The 17,117-nt window shown below is 38.4% G+C and overlaps 1 protein-coding gene across 5 annotated transcripts in view; it reads right to left on the reverse strand.

The window, feature by feature from the left end:
• Positions 1 to 17,117, reverse strand: part of DROSHA (drosha ribonuclease III) — a 119,079-nt gene that overhangs the window by 71,715 nt on the left and 30,247 nt on the right. For all 5 annotated transcript variants that reach the window (XM_014781559.2, XM_014781557.2, XM_014781558.2 and 2 more), the window contains 5 exons: positions 14,663 to 14,749; positions 13,513 to 13,599; positions 7,230 to 7,301; positions 5,587 to 5,668; positions 4,521 to 4,595 (listed from right to left, as the gene is read on the reverse strand). In XM_014781559.2, coding sequence (XP_014637045.1) covers positions 4,521 to 4,595; positions 5,587 to 5,668; positions 7,230 to 7,301; positions 13,513 to 13,599; positions 14,663 to 14,749 — 403 coding nt within the window. The remainder of the gene's footprint in view (positions 1 to 4,520; positions 4,596 to 5,586; positions 5,669 to 7,229; positions 7,302 to 13,512; positions 13,600 to 14,662; positions 14,750 to 17,117) is intronic.

A 17,117-nucleotide genomic window follows, 5' to 3' on the forward strand; every position in this document is an offset into this window, starting at 1 on the left:
CAAAAACTGTTGGTCAGAACTACAAATTATGTCCTACTTTCTAGAGAGAATTTGGCCAATATCTTTCTAAATTTAAAATGTGCATACTGTCTTAACAAATAGTATCACTTCTAGAATTCTACCTTACAGAAACACTCTTACAAATGCAAAAGAATAGAGGCCCAGGACTATCTCTGAAGTATTTATATGTCATAGGGAAAAAATAGAGACCTACAAAATATTCACCCTAGAAGAACTGTCAAAAAAATTCATGTCCATTCATACTATGGAATGCTACATAAGTGTTAAAGAACGAAGCAATGCATTTATATAGAGGATGTCTGAAAGAGTTGAGTAAAAAGAGCAATCTGTGTAACATATTTAGTGTTATCCCACTTAAAGAAAAAAAGCACAATTCTCCCTATAAGGTTACAACAAATACAAATCAAACCATTTATAGCACCTACTCATTCTCACATATCTAGAAGGGGGTGTTCACTTTTTTACTTCATACACTTTTGCATTGTTTGTATATACACACACGCTCGCACGCACGCATGCAACCTCACGCGCGCACACAGTCAACCCAATTAAGGGCAAAGGTAACATTTCAATTCTGCGAAGAAAGAATGGTCTTTTCAGTAAACTGTGCTGGGTCAATTGGATATCCATATTGAAAATAATGAATCAACACATATCTCATACCAATTGTAAAAACAAATTCAAAACAGATTAAAATTAAGAAGTCCTGTTCATCAAAAATCACCATTAAGATGGTGAAAAAGCAATCCACAGAGAAGGTATTGGCAATATATTTATCTGACAAAAGATATAATATATAATATATATAAAAAATACCTATAAATAAATGAGAAAAAGGCAGACAGAACCCAATAGAAACATGGGCTAAAGACTTGAGCAGGCACTTCAAAAAACAATATCCAAATAGCCAATTAATAGACGAAATGGAGCTCCATTTCATTAGTCACGAGGGAAGAGAAAATTAAAACCCTAATGTGATACCTCTGAACACTCATCAGAATGGCTAACTTGAAAAAGAAAGGAAAATGCCTACGCTAGTGAGAATGTGGAATGACTTGAACTCTCATACATAACTGCTGGTGGGAAGGTAAAATGGTACAATCACTTTGGAAACTGTTTGAAAGTATCTACAAAGCTTAATATAAACACATTCAGAATTTCCACTCCTAGGTACCTAACCGCAATAGTAAAGCATAAATATGTGCTCACCAAAAGGCACGTGCAAGTGTTTTGTGAACATATGTATGTTAGTGAAAGAGCCAAAAACTGAAAATACCCAAATGTCCATTAACCACAGATAGGTTAAATATGTCTTAATTTAGTCATACCATATAATACTACATAGAAATGAGAACACGCCAACTACAGTTAACTAACAACAGGTGTCTCAAAAACACATAATACAAAAGAAGAACAAAAAAATCTAAGTAATTCTAATTTTTATAATTTAAAAACAGGTAAAACTAATACATGGTGTTTTCAAGTCAGAATACCCTTGAGGGGCTGCTCTTGGGTACTAGTGATCTTGACCTGGGTGCTGAGTACATGGTCATATTCACTTCATGAAAATTCACTGAGTCTTACATTTATGATATGTGCACTTTTCAGTATTTATGTTATACTTCAATCAAATGTTTACTATTGAAAAATGAGAGCCAATACCAAAGAATGTTTGAAAAGCACATTCCATATCGTTAGAAATAAAATACATGAATATTTAACTAAGGCACTACTATGACTGATTAAAGTCAGTAAATAAGCATTTATTGAGTCCCTGCTATGTGCCAAGTAGTATGTTAGCATTGATATAACAAGACAGACACTGTTTACTCCTTAGCCTCACTGAGCTACAGATAACAATTTTAAAAAGGAAGAAGAAAGGAGTGAGGAAAAGAAGGAAGGAGAGTCCAAAATGTGAAGACTAATGATGCATTTTTCATGATAACATAAACTGATGTGATTCTTTTGACAAGAAATTTGGCACTACGTATCATGATCTTTAAAAATATCCCTTTGCCTAATGATCTATTAAAAATCAGGATGCAAATCATATATTAGGATGATGATAACTATGTAAAAAAAGCCTATGCACATAAAAAAATGAAAATATATATCAAAATGTTTTTCTTTTTAATTCACCATTTTCTTTTAAGATCTTTAATGAAGTCATATTGTGAAAAAACAAATCAACCACAACTTGCCACCCAATACCAAAATGCATTCTATATGTTAGCTATTTTTCTGTATCCTTCAGGGTTTTTTTAATACATATATTTTCAAAAGGAAGTCTAATGACAGAGTAAATCCTGTTTAAAAATAAATCAATAGACCTTTTTTCTTTATGACAACCTAAATGTTATCCCCACATACGAGAAACATTTTGTGAGGGTTGAAATCCCACCTGACCTAAGATTCTTCTTTAAGGTGATTTTTTAAACTGTCTACTTTCTCTTAGATACTTGTTTGGTCATAAAATGCCCAGAGGCAGATAGACAAGGAAAGGAAAGGCTTTCCAACAAACTCACTCTAACACCATTTTCTAGTAAGTTTACTGCTAAAGCTCCATTATAAAATCAAAGATGCATTCACTTGAAAAGAAAAAAAGGACTTCTCCGTAAAATAAAACCAGATGTACAAAGGAGAAAAGCTTTTGAATGCATTTTCCACACAAAATAAACATTAACAAGAATACTAAAAACAGGAGTAACACTATCCTAAAATAAAAATAAGCCATCGTCATGAGTGTCTGGACTGAGGAAAGCATATCAAGCACAAAATCTTGAGGAAAATCTAAACTAGAATGAGTAGATAAGAAACAAAAGCCACAAAGGACCAATCAGAGAGCTAGGAGGAAAGTAAGGCGAGTTCAGCAGACAGACAAGGTGAAGAGCCCACGTATCACACTAGGGAGGAGACCAAAACTGAAGCATGTCCCCTGGATTTGGCCTTTCAGAGGCTGGCTTGGGCATCAGCAGCTAGAGAGGACGGGGACAGGGATAGAGGAGGTAGGGTGCCGAAGCAGAGCCGGGCTGTCAACAGAGCAGAGTCTGACAGGCTCAAAGGAGAGTTCTGAGGCATGCGGGAGACAAGTAGGACAAGAGGAATGAACAGGAGAGCATCAACATAGGGCTGAATTTCTGCAGATGTGGCCAGAAAGCTTATACACTGAAAAACTCCCCAGCTGAAACTGGAGACCACAGATCTATCGCAGCAGCCAAATTCTTTTCTCCAGTATCACTGAGTGGCCCACATATAGGAGAAGAAAAGGCAAGTGGTTGAACTGACATTTCCATCGAAGGTGGTGGTTAGTACAAGGGGCTGAGGCTACTAGAGCTGAGAGATACAAGTCAGCATGGGACTTAAGCGAGAAAGCAAAGAAAGGCAGCTGTACACGGGGAGAAAAGGGGAGATTCAAGCGGAAGCAAAGGCAATAAGGGCATGAGAGGCTGGAAGTATGGAAAGATGTCACTGGAAAGTGAGATGATGGAATGAGGTTCTAGGGTTGAGTTCACTTACAGTGGTGAAGATTTTGCAAACAAAAAGGTATCCAAAGATTTCACTAAAAACCCAACCATTTTTTTTGTGTGTGAGGAAGATCAGCCCTGAGCTTACATCCATGCTAATCCTCCTTTTTTTGCTGAGGAAGACTGGCTCTGAGCTAACATCTATTGCCAATCCTCCTCCTCCTTTTTTTTTTTTTCCTTTCTCTCCCCAAAGCCCCAATAGATAGTTGTACGTCATAGTTGCACACCCTTCTAGTTGCTGCATGTGGGATGCGGCCTCAGCATGGCCGGAGAAGCAGTGAGTCAGTTCGCGCCCAGGATCCGAACCCGGGCCACCAGTAGCGGAGCGCGCGCACTTAACTGCTAAGCCACGGGGCCGGCCCAAAACCCAACCATTTTTAAAAACACTAAATACAATACCAAATCTCATGGCTAGACTCTTGAAAAAAATTTAAAGACAGTTAAAATAGTACTTAAAAAAACATAAAAGTTACATATTTACTTACAAATTTTAATTTAGTGAGAATAAATTGTTTTTTCCACTGTAAAATGAATTAAATGTACCAAAAAAATAGAAAAAAAAAACCTATAAATACCACTATCTTAATACAACTATTATTGCAGTAATTTTTTAGCATAGTTATAATCACATTGTATATAAAATTTTATACTGATTGTTTTTCAATTCACTGTATGCATTTTTTAAGCCTCATGTATTTTTCCATATTAATTTTAAAACTTGCACGATATTTTATCAAGTAAGTTTTCAAAATTTATAAATCAATTCTCCTACTGCTCATCTGATTTGTGGCTACCATAAATTATGCAGGAGTATAAATCAGCGTGTATAATTTTACATTTTCATGCCTGACCTGAGAAGTAGATAATTAACAGTGTCTGAGGTGGGGAAGCTGTCCCTCAAGACTCAAAGAAGAATGGCAGGCTTATTCTCAGACACACTCTCTCACTAGGTCACGGACAAGCCAAAAGATTTACCTGGAAGAAATCTTACAAAACGTGGCATGAAGTGAAATCTTGGGCAGCAGGGAGGACTATCTTCAAATAAAGGACCTAAAGCAAACAAGTGAAAGGAAAGGAAAAATAAATAAAACAGCTTTAGGAAACAAACATTGCAACTTAATTCCTAAGATTTATGATACTTACAAAAAAAACACCAAAAGTAGGGACATAAAAAACACCGCCCCCCCCACTTCTCCTCAACAGCTACATCAATCATATGGTAACTGCCACAAACATGCCACAAACTGCCATCGCAAACATGCAATGAAGACTGCAGTGAGGAGACTCCCCAAGTCAAGAGGAGAAGGAAAGCCCCAAGGATGTACATGATATACGGTATATACGGTAAAACTAGTTTTAGAAATTCAAAAATATAAAGATTTTTGTTATAACTGAACTGTTGCATGATATAACAGGCTTGTGTTTTAATTCCTTTCCATTTTAATCAATACAACTGGGAAAAAAAGAGCAAAATACTATTAAAAACTTGGTTTGAGAAGCCACTCATCAATATACTGTTGTAAAAATAAATAAGTAAATGTCTGCTGGAATATAGACACTTCCAATAAAGCAAACAATTATCCAAGAACCAAGTGTCCAGTTTTGAATCGATGTGGCTCACAGTGTATGTGTGTGTTTTAAAGGCTAACTGCAGTTCTGTTTTAATAAACTGTCATCTTGGAAGAAGTTTATTACAGTCAGGTTCAAAAGATTTAAAACATTAACTAATGAGTTTTTCCCTAATACACATAAATCAAGGTAGTTACTCATAATAACTAATACCATCTTCTTAGGTATCAGTTAGGTAATGGATAATGGTAATCTGCAGTAACGGACACTGTCAAATTGTACTAAAATGAGCCCCATAAGAACTTAGTTGTGTCAAATGAGAGCAAGCATTCCTATGAATAACACATGCTTTCCTGGGGATTTCAAAAATAAAAGGAATTTCAACTATGTTCCCCCACTTTTATAAGAGTTTTCACATATACCACAACATTCGTCTACAAGCATTACATTTTCTTTAAACCTTATTATTTACCTTTAAGATTCCAGTCATACAACTCCAAAATATCTCTGAATAGGAATAATGAAAAGAGTTCAAGTCCTTTTACACAAAAATTCTGAAAAATAAACCAAAATCAAATTACTGTAGTACTGAAAATATATATTAACTGCAGGATCAACTTGTTCTAGTCAAGTGTCTTAAAAAGTGTCCACTGAAACTACACTAAAACCACGTAGTTTCCTAAAAAGCTTGGCCACGGTCCTACAATAGCTCGTGGGTTTGAGACATAAATGAAGTAGGCAAGAATGCCATTAGAATTCCTAAGAAAATGTGAACTCAGCCCTTCCCAATGTACAAATAAAATCATGTGAAATTTAAAAATTCAAGTCTCCTTTATGTCATATTATTCTAGCCCAATTGTAAAACATATCAGAATCTCCTGGGGGCTTTTTGTTAATTTAAATTACAAACACACGCCAGCAGGCTCTGATAGGTATGTCCCCCTCACTTCACCCCGGCTCACCCCCACTTCCCAAAAACACTGAGAATCACTATTACAGAATTACCATTAAAGAGGTCTTTTGTACCAAAAAAGTTCAAATTCTTAATAAAGGCAAATAAACGGCTAAGAAAAACTACAAAACTGTGTACCAAAATTTCTCCTGTAAACAAGCTTAACGGATGATATATTTGCAAGTGAGACTTGTCTCATAATTCTTCCTCCTACTGGTATGGCTTGGGGTTCATAAATCACCTTGCGTGAGATACGCCAGAAGTCATAAACTTTTACAATAGCAAACGAAGTCTTATGACCTTAAAAATCAAAAGGAAGCAAAAAAGCCCTAAGCTGGAGAATGAAGGGGCAGCCCTTTCTCTTTAATTCTTTTGGAAAGACAGGTAGAATTAGCAGGACTTGCTCAGAATGAAATAGGTGCAGACTAAGCATGTGTGTCATGCTCATCAATTCCCCCTCGGTGCTCCACTGCCCATGACAGAGCTGCACTGTTAAACAAGGTTTGCAAGAAAAGCCAGGGGCTCAGGAAATCGACCCCGACTCCAACACAATGTTCAGTGCACAAGCGTCTTTGCTGTCTAGTTGTTATTTCTTAGTGTGATTTGTTGACACCACTAAATTCAAGATCAAGCAATGAATCATTTTGAGATTCACATTAATCTTGCTTTGGAATTTTAAACCACTTGCATATATTTAGACAAATCTGCTGCTGAGCATCTGCAATGAAAAACAATTAGGAAAAATATGTAAATATATGGGAAGAAAAATGAACCAAGCATTGATCTTGTCATTGGAGATAATGAATAAGATTACTCCAATAGCTATCAGATTCAGTTTCACGATTCTAATTTCCTCTCTGATAACAACCAGTAACCAAAATCTGTCCCCTATCCAACTAGAAACAGATGTAAGTTACGATCAGCAGATAGAACACGAGGAGAAATGGGTTCAAAAATAGGCCAACAAGTTGAAAGATGACCCAAATTTTAACCTTGTTCCTAGAGCTACATGTCACCAACCCTCCCAACAGTGAACACAATACTTTAGGGGTATTCCCACGGCAAAGAGCCAGAGCTGGCCAAGTTCAATGCTTTAAAGATGTAAGTGAGGAATAAACAAAAGAGCAAACTACATCAAGCTGTTAAATAATCTTTTCCCTTACCTCAGGCATCATCTCTTCAATGAAATGAATCGTGTAGTCTATGTTGAATCTAATTACTTTACACAGTGGAATCTGCAATAATAAGAATGAGAGGTTCAGTTCCATATACCTTCCTGCAGGCTCACATTGCACACTTGCTTGCTACCTGACCCAGGAGGCCATGAACCAAATGAGAAAGTTGCACCTTAGTCTAAGCTGCTAACAATACTGCACACGAAGCTGGACCACAAGTGCTGGACTGTAACAGCAGGAACCCAGCTGGCCCGGCCTCTACAGGAAACCTGCACAACGTTGGTGCTTAATTAACTGTGTTAACAGCAGCAACACAAACATGACAAGAACCCATTAAAACCAAACACATCACCTCTAAAGAATTAATAAAACCACCATTAAATACTTTTTCTCAGGTTTTTAAAATCCTTCAGAATCTTCGGCTCTTCACACAGATCAGAGATAGCAGACTGACACCTCATCAGTTATAGATTCACAAGTCACTGAAATACACACAACTGATGCTGCCTACCTGACTCTGGAGCAAAAGCAAACATGGTAATAAAAATAATAATACTTAACACTTAATGATCCAGGCACTGTTTCACTGCTTCACATATTGTCATGCATGTAACCATCCCTATGAGGCAGGTACAACTACCATCTCCACTGTATAGTAGAGGAAGCTACGGTAGAGTCATCAGATAGCTTGCCTAAGGTAACAGGTGGTTGGTGAATTAGAAAATCTTCTCTAGGGCCAGCCCTCATGGCCTACTGGTTAAGATCGGTGCACTCCACTTTGGCAGCCCGGGTTCAGTTCCAGGGTACGGACCTATGCCACTCATTGGTGAGCGGCCACACCGTGGTGACAGCTCACATACAAAAAAGAGGAAGACTGGCAGCGGATGTCAGCTCAGGGCAAACCTTCCTCAGCAAAGGAAAAAAAAAATGAAAATCTTGCTCTAGACCCCAGCTCTAAGCCACTAGAGTAAACACCTCTCATTACCTGTACTAATACTCAGGGTATGTGTGAAAATGAAGGAAGGCTCAGATGAAATAAATCCACATCTGTCTTGTTCTACCAGTGTATCATCAGACACTAGCCTAGTGCCTAGACATAATAGGTTTTCCGTAAGTATATTTTTGAATGAAGGAAGCAACGAGAAAGGGAGGGTGTGAAGTTACTGCAGTGGCTTGGCTGACTAGCTGCGGAAAATAGACTCAGAAGCCCTATAGATGTGTTAGGTAGGCTTTTCTGGCCGCTCGATCTGTCCATGAGACGATTTCATACAGATGAAATCGTTTTTACAAACCATAGCAATCAGAAAGAAACAAATTTTAATGCTACCAGCAAAAGGAATGGTAAGAGAAACAAAAATAGTCTTATAATGCCATCTACTGGAAATCTTTTTCTCGGAAATGAAGTTGAGATCTTCAGAGCTTTTCTTTCTTTTATTTTTTAAAGGATACTGGCTAATTTGAGTGAAAGTCATAATTAACTTTAAAGAGATCCATTTTCAACCTTTTCATGATAATGAGTTCTAAACCAACTGAAGCAACATGCTAAGGCCACTATCATTTTTAAGTTCTTCTTTATTCCTACAATAATTTAAAAATATTTGAGAGTTACAAATTTGTGCATTACTCATGTTTTTTAAATACCTATTCTTTGCTAACAACTATGTTAGGTTCATAGTTACTCTAAAATAAGCCACAGCCCCTACCTTTTTTAAAAGGTAAGAATCTAAAGGAGAAGGAAAGGCATGTAAACAAGCATAAATAGACTATGATATAATGTAACTTACAAGTGCAAGTAAAAAATAAATAGGCAAACAAAAAAGTATAAAGTGCAAAAGAACCAAAAAGGAGGTTAACATCTGAGTTGAGTCTTCAAAGATGGGGAGGGATTTTCCAGGTCATCCAGAAAAACTAAGCTGGGGAAGAGCAGGTGTTCAGTTTCCAGCAAGGCAGACAACAGGGAGCCGGGGGAAGAACAAGCCATTCAGCTGTTCAGGAGTGAAGTGCATGGAGAGAGAAGCAAGGTGATTCTAGACAGCAAAGTATGAACTATTTTATGCAGACATCATAAACCATGCTAAGGATTCAGGGCTTATCCTTATAGCAACAACGAGTCAATCAAGTACTTTCAGTAAGAGACTATCATAGTCTACATTTTGGATGGGTTGCTATGTAAATGGTGTGGGAACGGTTTATAGGGGAGCAAGGTAGGAGACCAGAAGACCAGACTGGAGTCTAATGAAAAGCCAAATGAAGGGAAGATTGGAAAAGAGGGGAAAAATTTAAACATAGGAGATGTTACTGAAATATACAGTGACTGTCCTCACGTAGAAGTGAGAGAGAAGACAGAATAGAGGATAATTTCTAGGTTTCTGGCCTAAGTGACCAGATAGATCACAATGGCATTAATAAAAAGAAATGCATAGGCTGTCCCCTGAGTATCTCAAACTCAATATGCAGGGAAGATGACGAGTTCAGTTTCACACAGGTTGAGGGTGAGGTATCTGAGGGGACATCAAGGTGGGTATGTCCAATAGGCAATCAGAAATTTGAGTGTGGAGCACCGAGCCATATGTCACAGCTATAAATATCAATTTGGTGGGGATCAGAGTATATACAAGGAAGGAAAAACCACGAGTGAGATTGCATTACTCAGGGAGAGAGTATCCAGGAGAGAAAAGGACCAGAGCTCTTGGGAGTAGTCAAGAGGTGGGCAGAGAAAGAGCAAAAGTGTAAACTTGACTCCTTTTACCACATGCAAACACAACTCTGCTGGATGATTTATGCAAGTACAGTCCTTTCCCTATATCATTTCAACTAAAATCACTTTTTGGAATTCCTTTTTTGACCTCTTCTGTTATGCACACTTTATTTTCTTTTGGGCTCTTATCCATGCCACTAGAGTCCTTCTCAGACACAAACTTGGGAAGGCAGGATCTCCTTTTCTATTCAAACTTTCGTCTCTCTCTAAGACTCAAAGAGAACTTGTCATTTTCCTACCTAGTGAAAGCTCAATTGATTGGGAACTCAACTGGCCAATCAAATAATATAAATGCCTACCATCATTTTTTAAAACATGTTTCAATACTGACTGACACTAACTCCCACCTCATCCTACCAAAAACAAACAAAAAAACCCTCCCTAAACTTCTATATTCTAACTCTACTACTTCCAGGCACAGAATGACTAAATCGAAGGTGGTGGGGCCACTGGAAATGGAAAAGGAAATGATCATGTGGCTTTCGGGTGCTTTTGAGGACGAGATAAGATATTATGCATCTAATACATATATCTTTATAACTTTAGTTACGTTGTCAAAGTCCTTAATAACATCAGGTATTGTAAGTAACAGCAAATGTACTACATAAAAAGATAAAATTCTCCTGGAATGCTATACTTAGTCAACAAGCCTTTCAATCCACTTCAATTCAAGAAGACCTTAAGAGAACTTGTGGGAACGAGACTTGGTTGAGATTCTAACATTACCATCATTTGCATGCCCTTCTTGCTGATGTGCTCTCTCTAGCAAGAAAATGAATCAAATCAGTAAGCGATTTAATAATTCTTTTTCTTGGGAGGCTATTTCAAATTCAAGAGGCCTTTGATGGATCTAATTCCTATGAACTGTACAACACAGCTTAAAACTCGATTTATTTTATCAACATCTCTAACATAAATGATGGGGCTTATCTTCTCATTACAGAGTTAAGTTCTCAAATTTTGAGAACTTAAATATTTATATGAAATATATGCTGAAGCCAGGAATTTTTCAGTCCTGTCCTTTATTTTATAACAATAACAACTGCAATTAATTTAGCATTAGCAGCCTCTCAGTGCCAACCCTTGTACTGAGGGGCTTTGATAAAGCTCAAAGAATCACTCATCCAAGGTCACATAAATATTAAGAATTAGTTACAAAAAAAAAAAAGAATTAGAAGAAAGACTCAAACCCAGGTCTGTCTGACATCTTATCCAAAATAAGAAGTGCTGATATGTTATTATATGCCAAACACCATGATAGATACTTTTCACGTGGCATCTCATTTATTTTTCACAAAAGCTGGTAAGATTGCTACACTAATATCTCTATCTCACAGATGAGAAAAATCAAGGCTTATAAAGATTGAAATGTCAAATCACACAGCTAGTTGGGGCCGGCCCCGTGGCTTAGCGGTTAAGTGCACGCGCTCTGCTGCTGGCGGGCCGGGTTCGGATCCCGGGCGCGCACTGACGCACCACTTCTCCGGCCATGCTGAGGCTGCGTCCCACATAGAGCAACTAGAAGGATGTGCAACTGCGACATACAACTATCTACTGGGGCTTTGGGGGGAAAATAAATAAATAAAATCTTTAAAAAAAAAAAAAAAAATCACACAGCTAGTAAGTGGAATTCACTCATGTTTAAACCCTGGTCTCTTGAAACCACACTGCTTTCCTTCTTGATTAAGGCGATCCTAAAAGTTAAAATGAGCTCTATATTACCTCTAGGGAATTAAGAGATAACACAGATAATTTTAAATATTTTCATAGTAACTAAACTATTTGTATTTGCAAGCCCTCTGAGAAAAAAAAAGAGAGAAATTCATTCTGTATGGGGGAGTTGGACTAGATGACTTCTAAAGGTCTTTCCAACTCTAAGACTGTAAGATTTGGTGTAACAAAGGGTTTGAATGCCTCGTTGAGACATTAAGAAAAAAAAAAGCAAAGAAACTTTCAAAATTCAAAAACCTCCCAGTGCCTTTTCATAAAGATTGTTTAAGAATGGTCCAATATAAAATTCTGTAACTATGTATGGATGTTAACTAGACTTATTGTGGTGATCATTTCACAATATATACAAATATTGAATCATTATATTGTACATCTGAAACTAATGTTATATGTCAATAATACCGCAATTAAAAGAAAAATAATGGTTGCATATTACACCCTTTTCTACATTATGGTCCACCCTGAAGACTAATGTAATATGTATTATCAAAAGATTTCATTTTTACATTTACAATGTAATCATCTTCACCAAGAAAATTCTCTAGGATAAAATACACTGTGGAATAAAGAAAATCGCATTAAAAAAACAATTTGTTTCAAATTAGTATCACTACTATAGAATCATGTCTACTTATAAAGAAAAAAAGAATGATAGGAACAAAGTTAGGTAAAGATTTTATTCTTTACTCTCCAACAGAACAGTTTCACGTTTTAAGTAAACAGTACTAAAATAACTTTTCAAACTGAAGATGTAATTTCTTATAACCAAACCAGAAAGGATTAAAGAGCATTCTATTTTGATGTAGATATACCACAGCTATAATTCAGTAAGTTCTCTAACAGTGTCTAGACTGGGTAAAGTACACTGCTACACTCCCTTCCTGAGCCGCCAGTGAATTCTACTCTACGTCCAACTGAAATATGGAATAAGTAAGACAATTCCCAAGACTGCCAGCTTTGAGACAGAAAGATTTTGACTCATAGATAACAGAACTTCCATTTGAACTGATTATCAACAAAGCAGACTTAATACCTTTATAAAAATATCACAGATCTGTATGTCAAAGATTCTTTTTTTTTTTTTTTTTTTTAAAGATTTTATTTATTCATTTTTTTCCCCCCAAAGCCCCAGTAGACAGTTGTATGTCATAGGTTCACATCCTTCTAGTTGCTGTACGTGGGACTCGGCCTCGCGTTGGACGGAGAAGTGGTGCCTCGGGGCGCGCCCGGGATCCGAACCCGGGCCGCCAGCACCAGAGCGCGCGCACTTAACCGCCAAGCCACGGAGCCGGCCCTGTATGTCAAAGATTCTTAAAGAAGACATATTCCTGGGATTCAAAAGCAGAAAACGGTATGAAATTAATTCAGGGTCCAGATGTCTTGAACAAGCTCTATTTCTTTTTCTATTGCTCAGAGACTACATAATAGCTTCTCCTTAAAACTTTCCAACTTTCTTTTGAAGGACACCCAACCCAAAATAGCTTTGACACATTACTCCACAGTTTATCCTTCTTTTTCAATCTTTCACACTCTCAAAATCTTATTCTGACACGTTTACTTACACCATTTAATGTGGACCAAACCTGTGACTCATTAGCTCAGATGTCACACTCCCCCCGACACACTGCTTCAGACTTCCTGCAGCTCATGTAGAGGGACGCAAAGTAAATGTTACTTAGAAGTCAGATGAAAAGAAATTTATTTTGGCTTTTAGAAAGAAAGAATGAAGGGAGGGAAGGCGGTACAGGGAAAGAGAAAGCCAGCCAATTAGCATATACTTACATTGGTCAGGGGGGCGTGTGCAAACATAGAAAATCCTTCAAAAATATACTCATGATCATCATATTCTATAACGGTTGGCCTGTCAGTCTAAAAGCAAACAGAAACACAAAGCACGCATTAAATAAACGACATGATTTGCATCTGCAGAAATCCATCAGGATATGAATTATATCTCAATAAAGTTGTTGAAATATGTAATAATAATCTAATCTTGAACTTAAAATCTCTTGATGATGCAAGTAACCAGAAATAATAAATTTTGTACTGTGAAAGGCAATATAGCATAGTGGAATAGCATATAGCCATGCACACTGGAGTCACACTACCCAGGTTCAAATCCCCACTCTGCCACTGACGACCTGAATAATCTTGAACAAGTTACTTAACCTCATCTGTAAAATATGGACTACTGCCCCATCTGTATAATGGGGATAATAATACCTGCTTCATCGGTTTGTCCTGAGAACTAAGTTTATACATGTCAAACACTTAGAATGGTGCCCCATACCATAGTTAACAAATATTAGGTATTATTATTACTGTCATAAATACAACAGATTTTCTTGTTTGGATCACTAGATAATATATAAGCTATTAGCTGACTCTTTTCCCTTTTTTTTTTTTTTTTTTTTTTTGCTGAGGAAGATTTGCCCTGAGCTAACATCTGTTACCAACCTTCCACTATTTTGTAAGTGGGCCACTGCCACAGGATGGCCACCGACAAGTGGTGCAGGTCCACACTAGGGAACCGAACCTGGGCTGCCAAAGCAGAGTGCGCCAAACTTAACCACTAGGTCACCAGGGCTGGTCCTATTAGCTGATCTTTAAGAGATGTAAAGGTGTTGTACACATTTTTCCAACTCCATAGCTCCAATGAATAGCTCTATAATTCAATGGCTATTATGAATTTGGCTATTATGTGGTACCAACAATATAAATGAAAAAAGGTACAGGAAAGCAGTATAGTGACAGGAAGCCAAAATAAAAGTCATTATGATAAACGCCAATTTTATCAACATAATATTTTTAAAAAGAAAGAACATTTAAGAACTGAATCAGTTTTTAGCCTATTCACATTTTAACTTATTTATACACATTCAATCTATTTATATTTTAAAATAAACAAAATCTGGTTTTATTAGGAACTTACTAAAAAGTTTGTAGGAGGGGAGACTGTAATCCGATAGTGGAAAAGTCTACCAGCATTGTTGGTCATTGGACGACAGGGCTTGATGGCCTGAGGGGAAAAAACAAAAGTGAGTTTAAAAGTAAAGTAGTAAAATATTTTTATTTAAAAATAGACTGTATTTTTTAGATTCACATCTGACAAAAGAGGTTTTATATGTGCTTCTTCATAGACTGGTAGGAAAGAAGAGTATTCACTTTACCATTAACTAGATGAATTAAAAAAGGCTAGATGGTCACCGGTATTCAACCCATTTCCTCACGCGCAATACAAGGGATTCAGACAACATAAAGATCTTTCTAGATCTAAATTTCTATGACCATCTTCCTTTTATTTATAAAATCACACAATAATTGACCTGTGGCTACACTTCCAACAAACTGAAAAAAAAAAAAAAAGTGAGAAGAATAATCTCAGAAGTAAGAGCAGTAGGTTTCGATAGGGGGAAAAAAACAGTGAAAGGCTTAAATATGCTCAGTAAAAATAGAAGGGACCAGAAACAAAGGAAGCACAGAGGTGGCAGAACAGAATATGCATGGAGCTTAAGACAGGAAAAGGAAAACAGCGAGCGAAAGAAGCATCAGTGGAATCACTGGGTACGTTGTGATAGACATAAACGTGTGACCCAGACCACCTTTCAAGGAAGGACTTGCCACCCACTGCGCAGATCGTGGACAGAAGAAAGTCTCCATCTGTCTGCTCCTTCAGGATCTGTGTCAGCTGCAGAGCTCCCTCATCTGATGTCAGGCGTGGCCCATATCAGGTACTGAGCAAGGCAGAGGTATAAACGCCCAACCACTACAGCCCAACTCACATGGGCAATGCTCACTCCATAGATCACAACCAGGTTGATGGGGCTGACTCATAGTTCCACTAATCCCTCTGTCCAATCCTGCTTACACCCTCTCCCTTTCACAGGCAAAGATCCCTAAGAAATCTCATGCACCCCAAACTCCATCTTAGCATCTGCTTCTGGAGATGCATCTGGAGAATCCAATGTGTGACAATTGGTACTAGAAGTGATCCAAGAAAACAGGAGAGAAGATGGGGTTTTGGAGCTGAATCACTTACCACCCAGCTGGTGATGAGGACCCCATCATGGTAGTAGGTGGAGCACACAAACCCTGGCACCAGATGGCATGGCAATTGAAACTTTCAAAGATGGTGAATTAGGAGGTTGTACCAGTGGAGGCAAGTGCAGTGTACCAGGTGTTTAAGACTATGAGAGAATGGTAGCTATAAGGATAATGGGATGGATGGCTACTGCTAAGCACCACTGATGCTCTACAGTGTTCTTCAGTGTCCCTTGAAATCACCTGGAAAGCTTGCTAAATCTCGGATTGCGTGCTCCCCACCTCCAGACTTGCTGATTCAGCAGCTCAGGCAGGCTGAGCATCTGCATTTCTAACAAGTTCCCAGGTGATGCTGATACTAATCAGAAGACGTCACTTGGAGGCCAGCCCGGTGGCACAGGCGGTTAAGTGCGCGCGCTCTGCCGCGGCGGCCCAGGGTTCGCCGGTTTGGATCCCGGGCACGCACCAACGCACTGCTTGGCAAGCCATGCTGTGGTGGCGTCCCATATAAAGTGGAGGAAGATGGGCACGGATGTTAGCCCAGCGCAAGTCTTCCTCAGCAAAAAAAGAGGAGGATTGGCAGATGTTAGCACAGGGCTGATCTCCTCACAAAAAAAAAAAAAAAAAAGAAGACGTCACTTGAAGAACCACTGCTTTACAGAAATGTAGCAGCCGAGGAGGAAGAAAGGCAACTAAAAGCCAGATGTGAAAGCCAGAGAGGCTGTGGGAGGGACACAAAGAAGCTCTCATCTGCAGTGAAAGGTCAGAGAGCCACGACCAAGCCCAGGGCTTACCAGTCAAAGTGGGAGGAACTTAAGACAATTAACAGCCAACCAAGGTAGGTCTGTTACCAATGTCAGGAACCTGGAAACCTGGGATGAAGACACATAAGTTCTGACTCCCCAGACTCCTCTAAACCTTCTGCCTCTTCAGAGGTGGCCCATCCCTATCTATTAAGAGCAAGCACTTAACCTGTGTCTGAAGACAATGGAAGACCCTGCAAGGCATGATTGCTGCCCACCCACCCGGTGCCCAATCAGTCTCTCCTCCTGGCCAACAGACCTACAATTAGGGTCATTTCACAGCATAACCCAGCTGGGGAGGTGCTGGGAGGAGAAATTATATCCCCAAAAAGCTGCAAGAACTAGCCAGCACGTGCCAGCAGCAGGAGACTATGCAGGACCAGATGCTGAGAGTCCTTAATCAAAAGGGCCGGAACATAAAACCGGTTGGGGAAGTTTATTGACATGGGAGCATTCAGGATTCAAGGACGCCTGGAGATAGTGGGAACTCCCTAATAGAATGTCTCCTAAAAGCATGAAAGAGTGATGGCCCACACTGAGTGA

The sequence above is a fragment of the Ceratotherium simum genome, chromosome 18 (assembly GCF_057802395.1).
Source record: "Ceratotherium simum simum isolate JZ-2026a chromosome 18, ASM5780239v1, whole genome shotgun sequence".
Taxonomy (NCBI): Eukaryota; Metazoa; Chordata; class Mammalia; order Perissodactyla; family Rhinocerotidae; genus Ceratotherium; species Ceratotherium simum.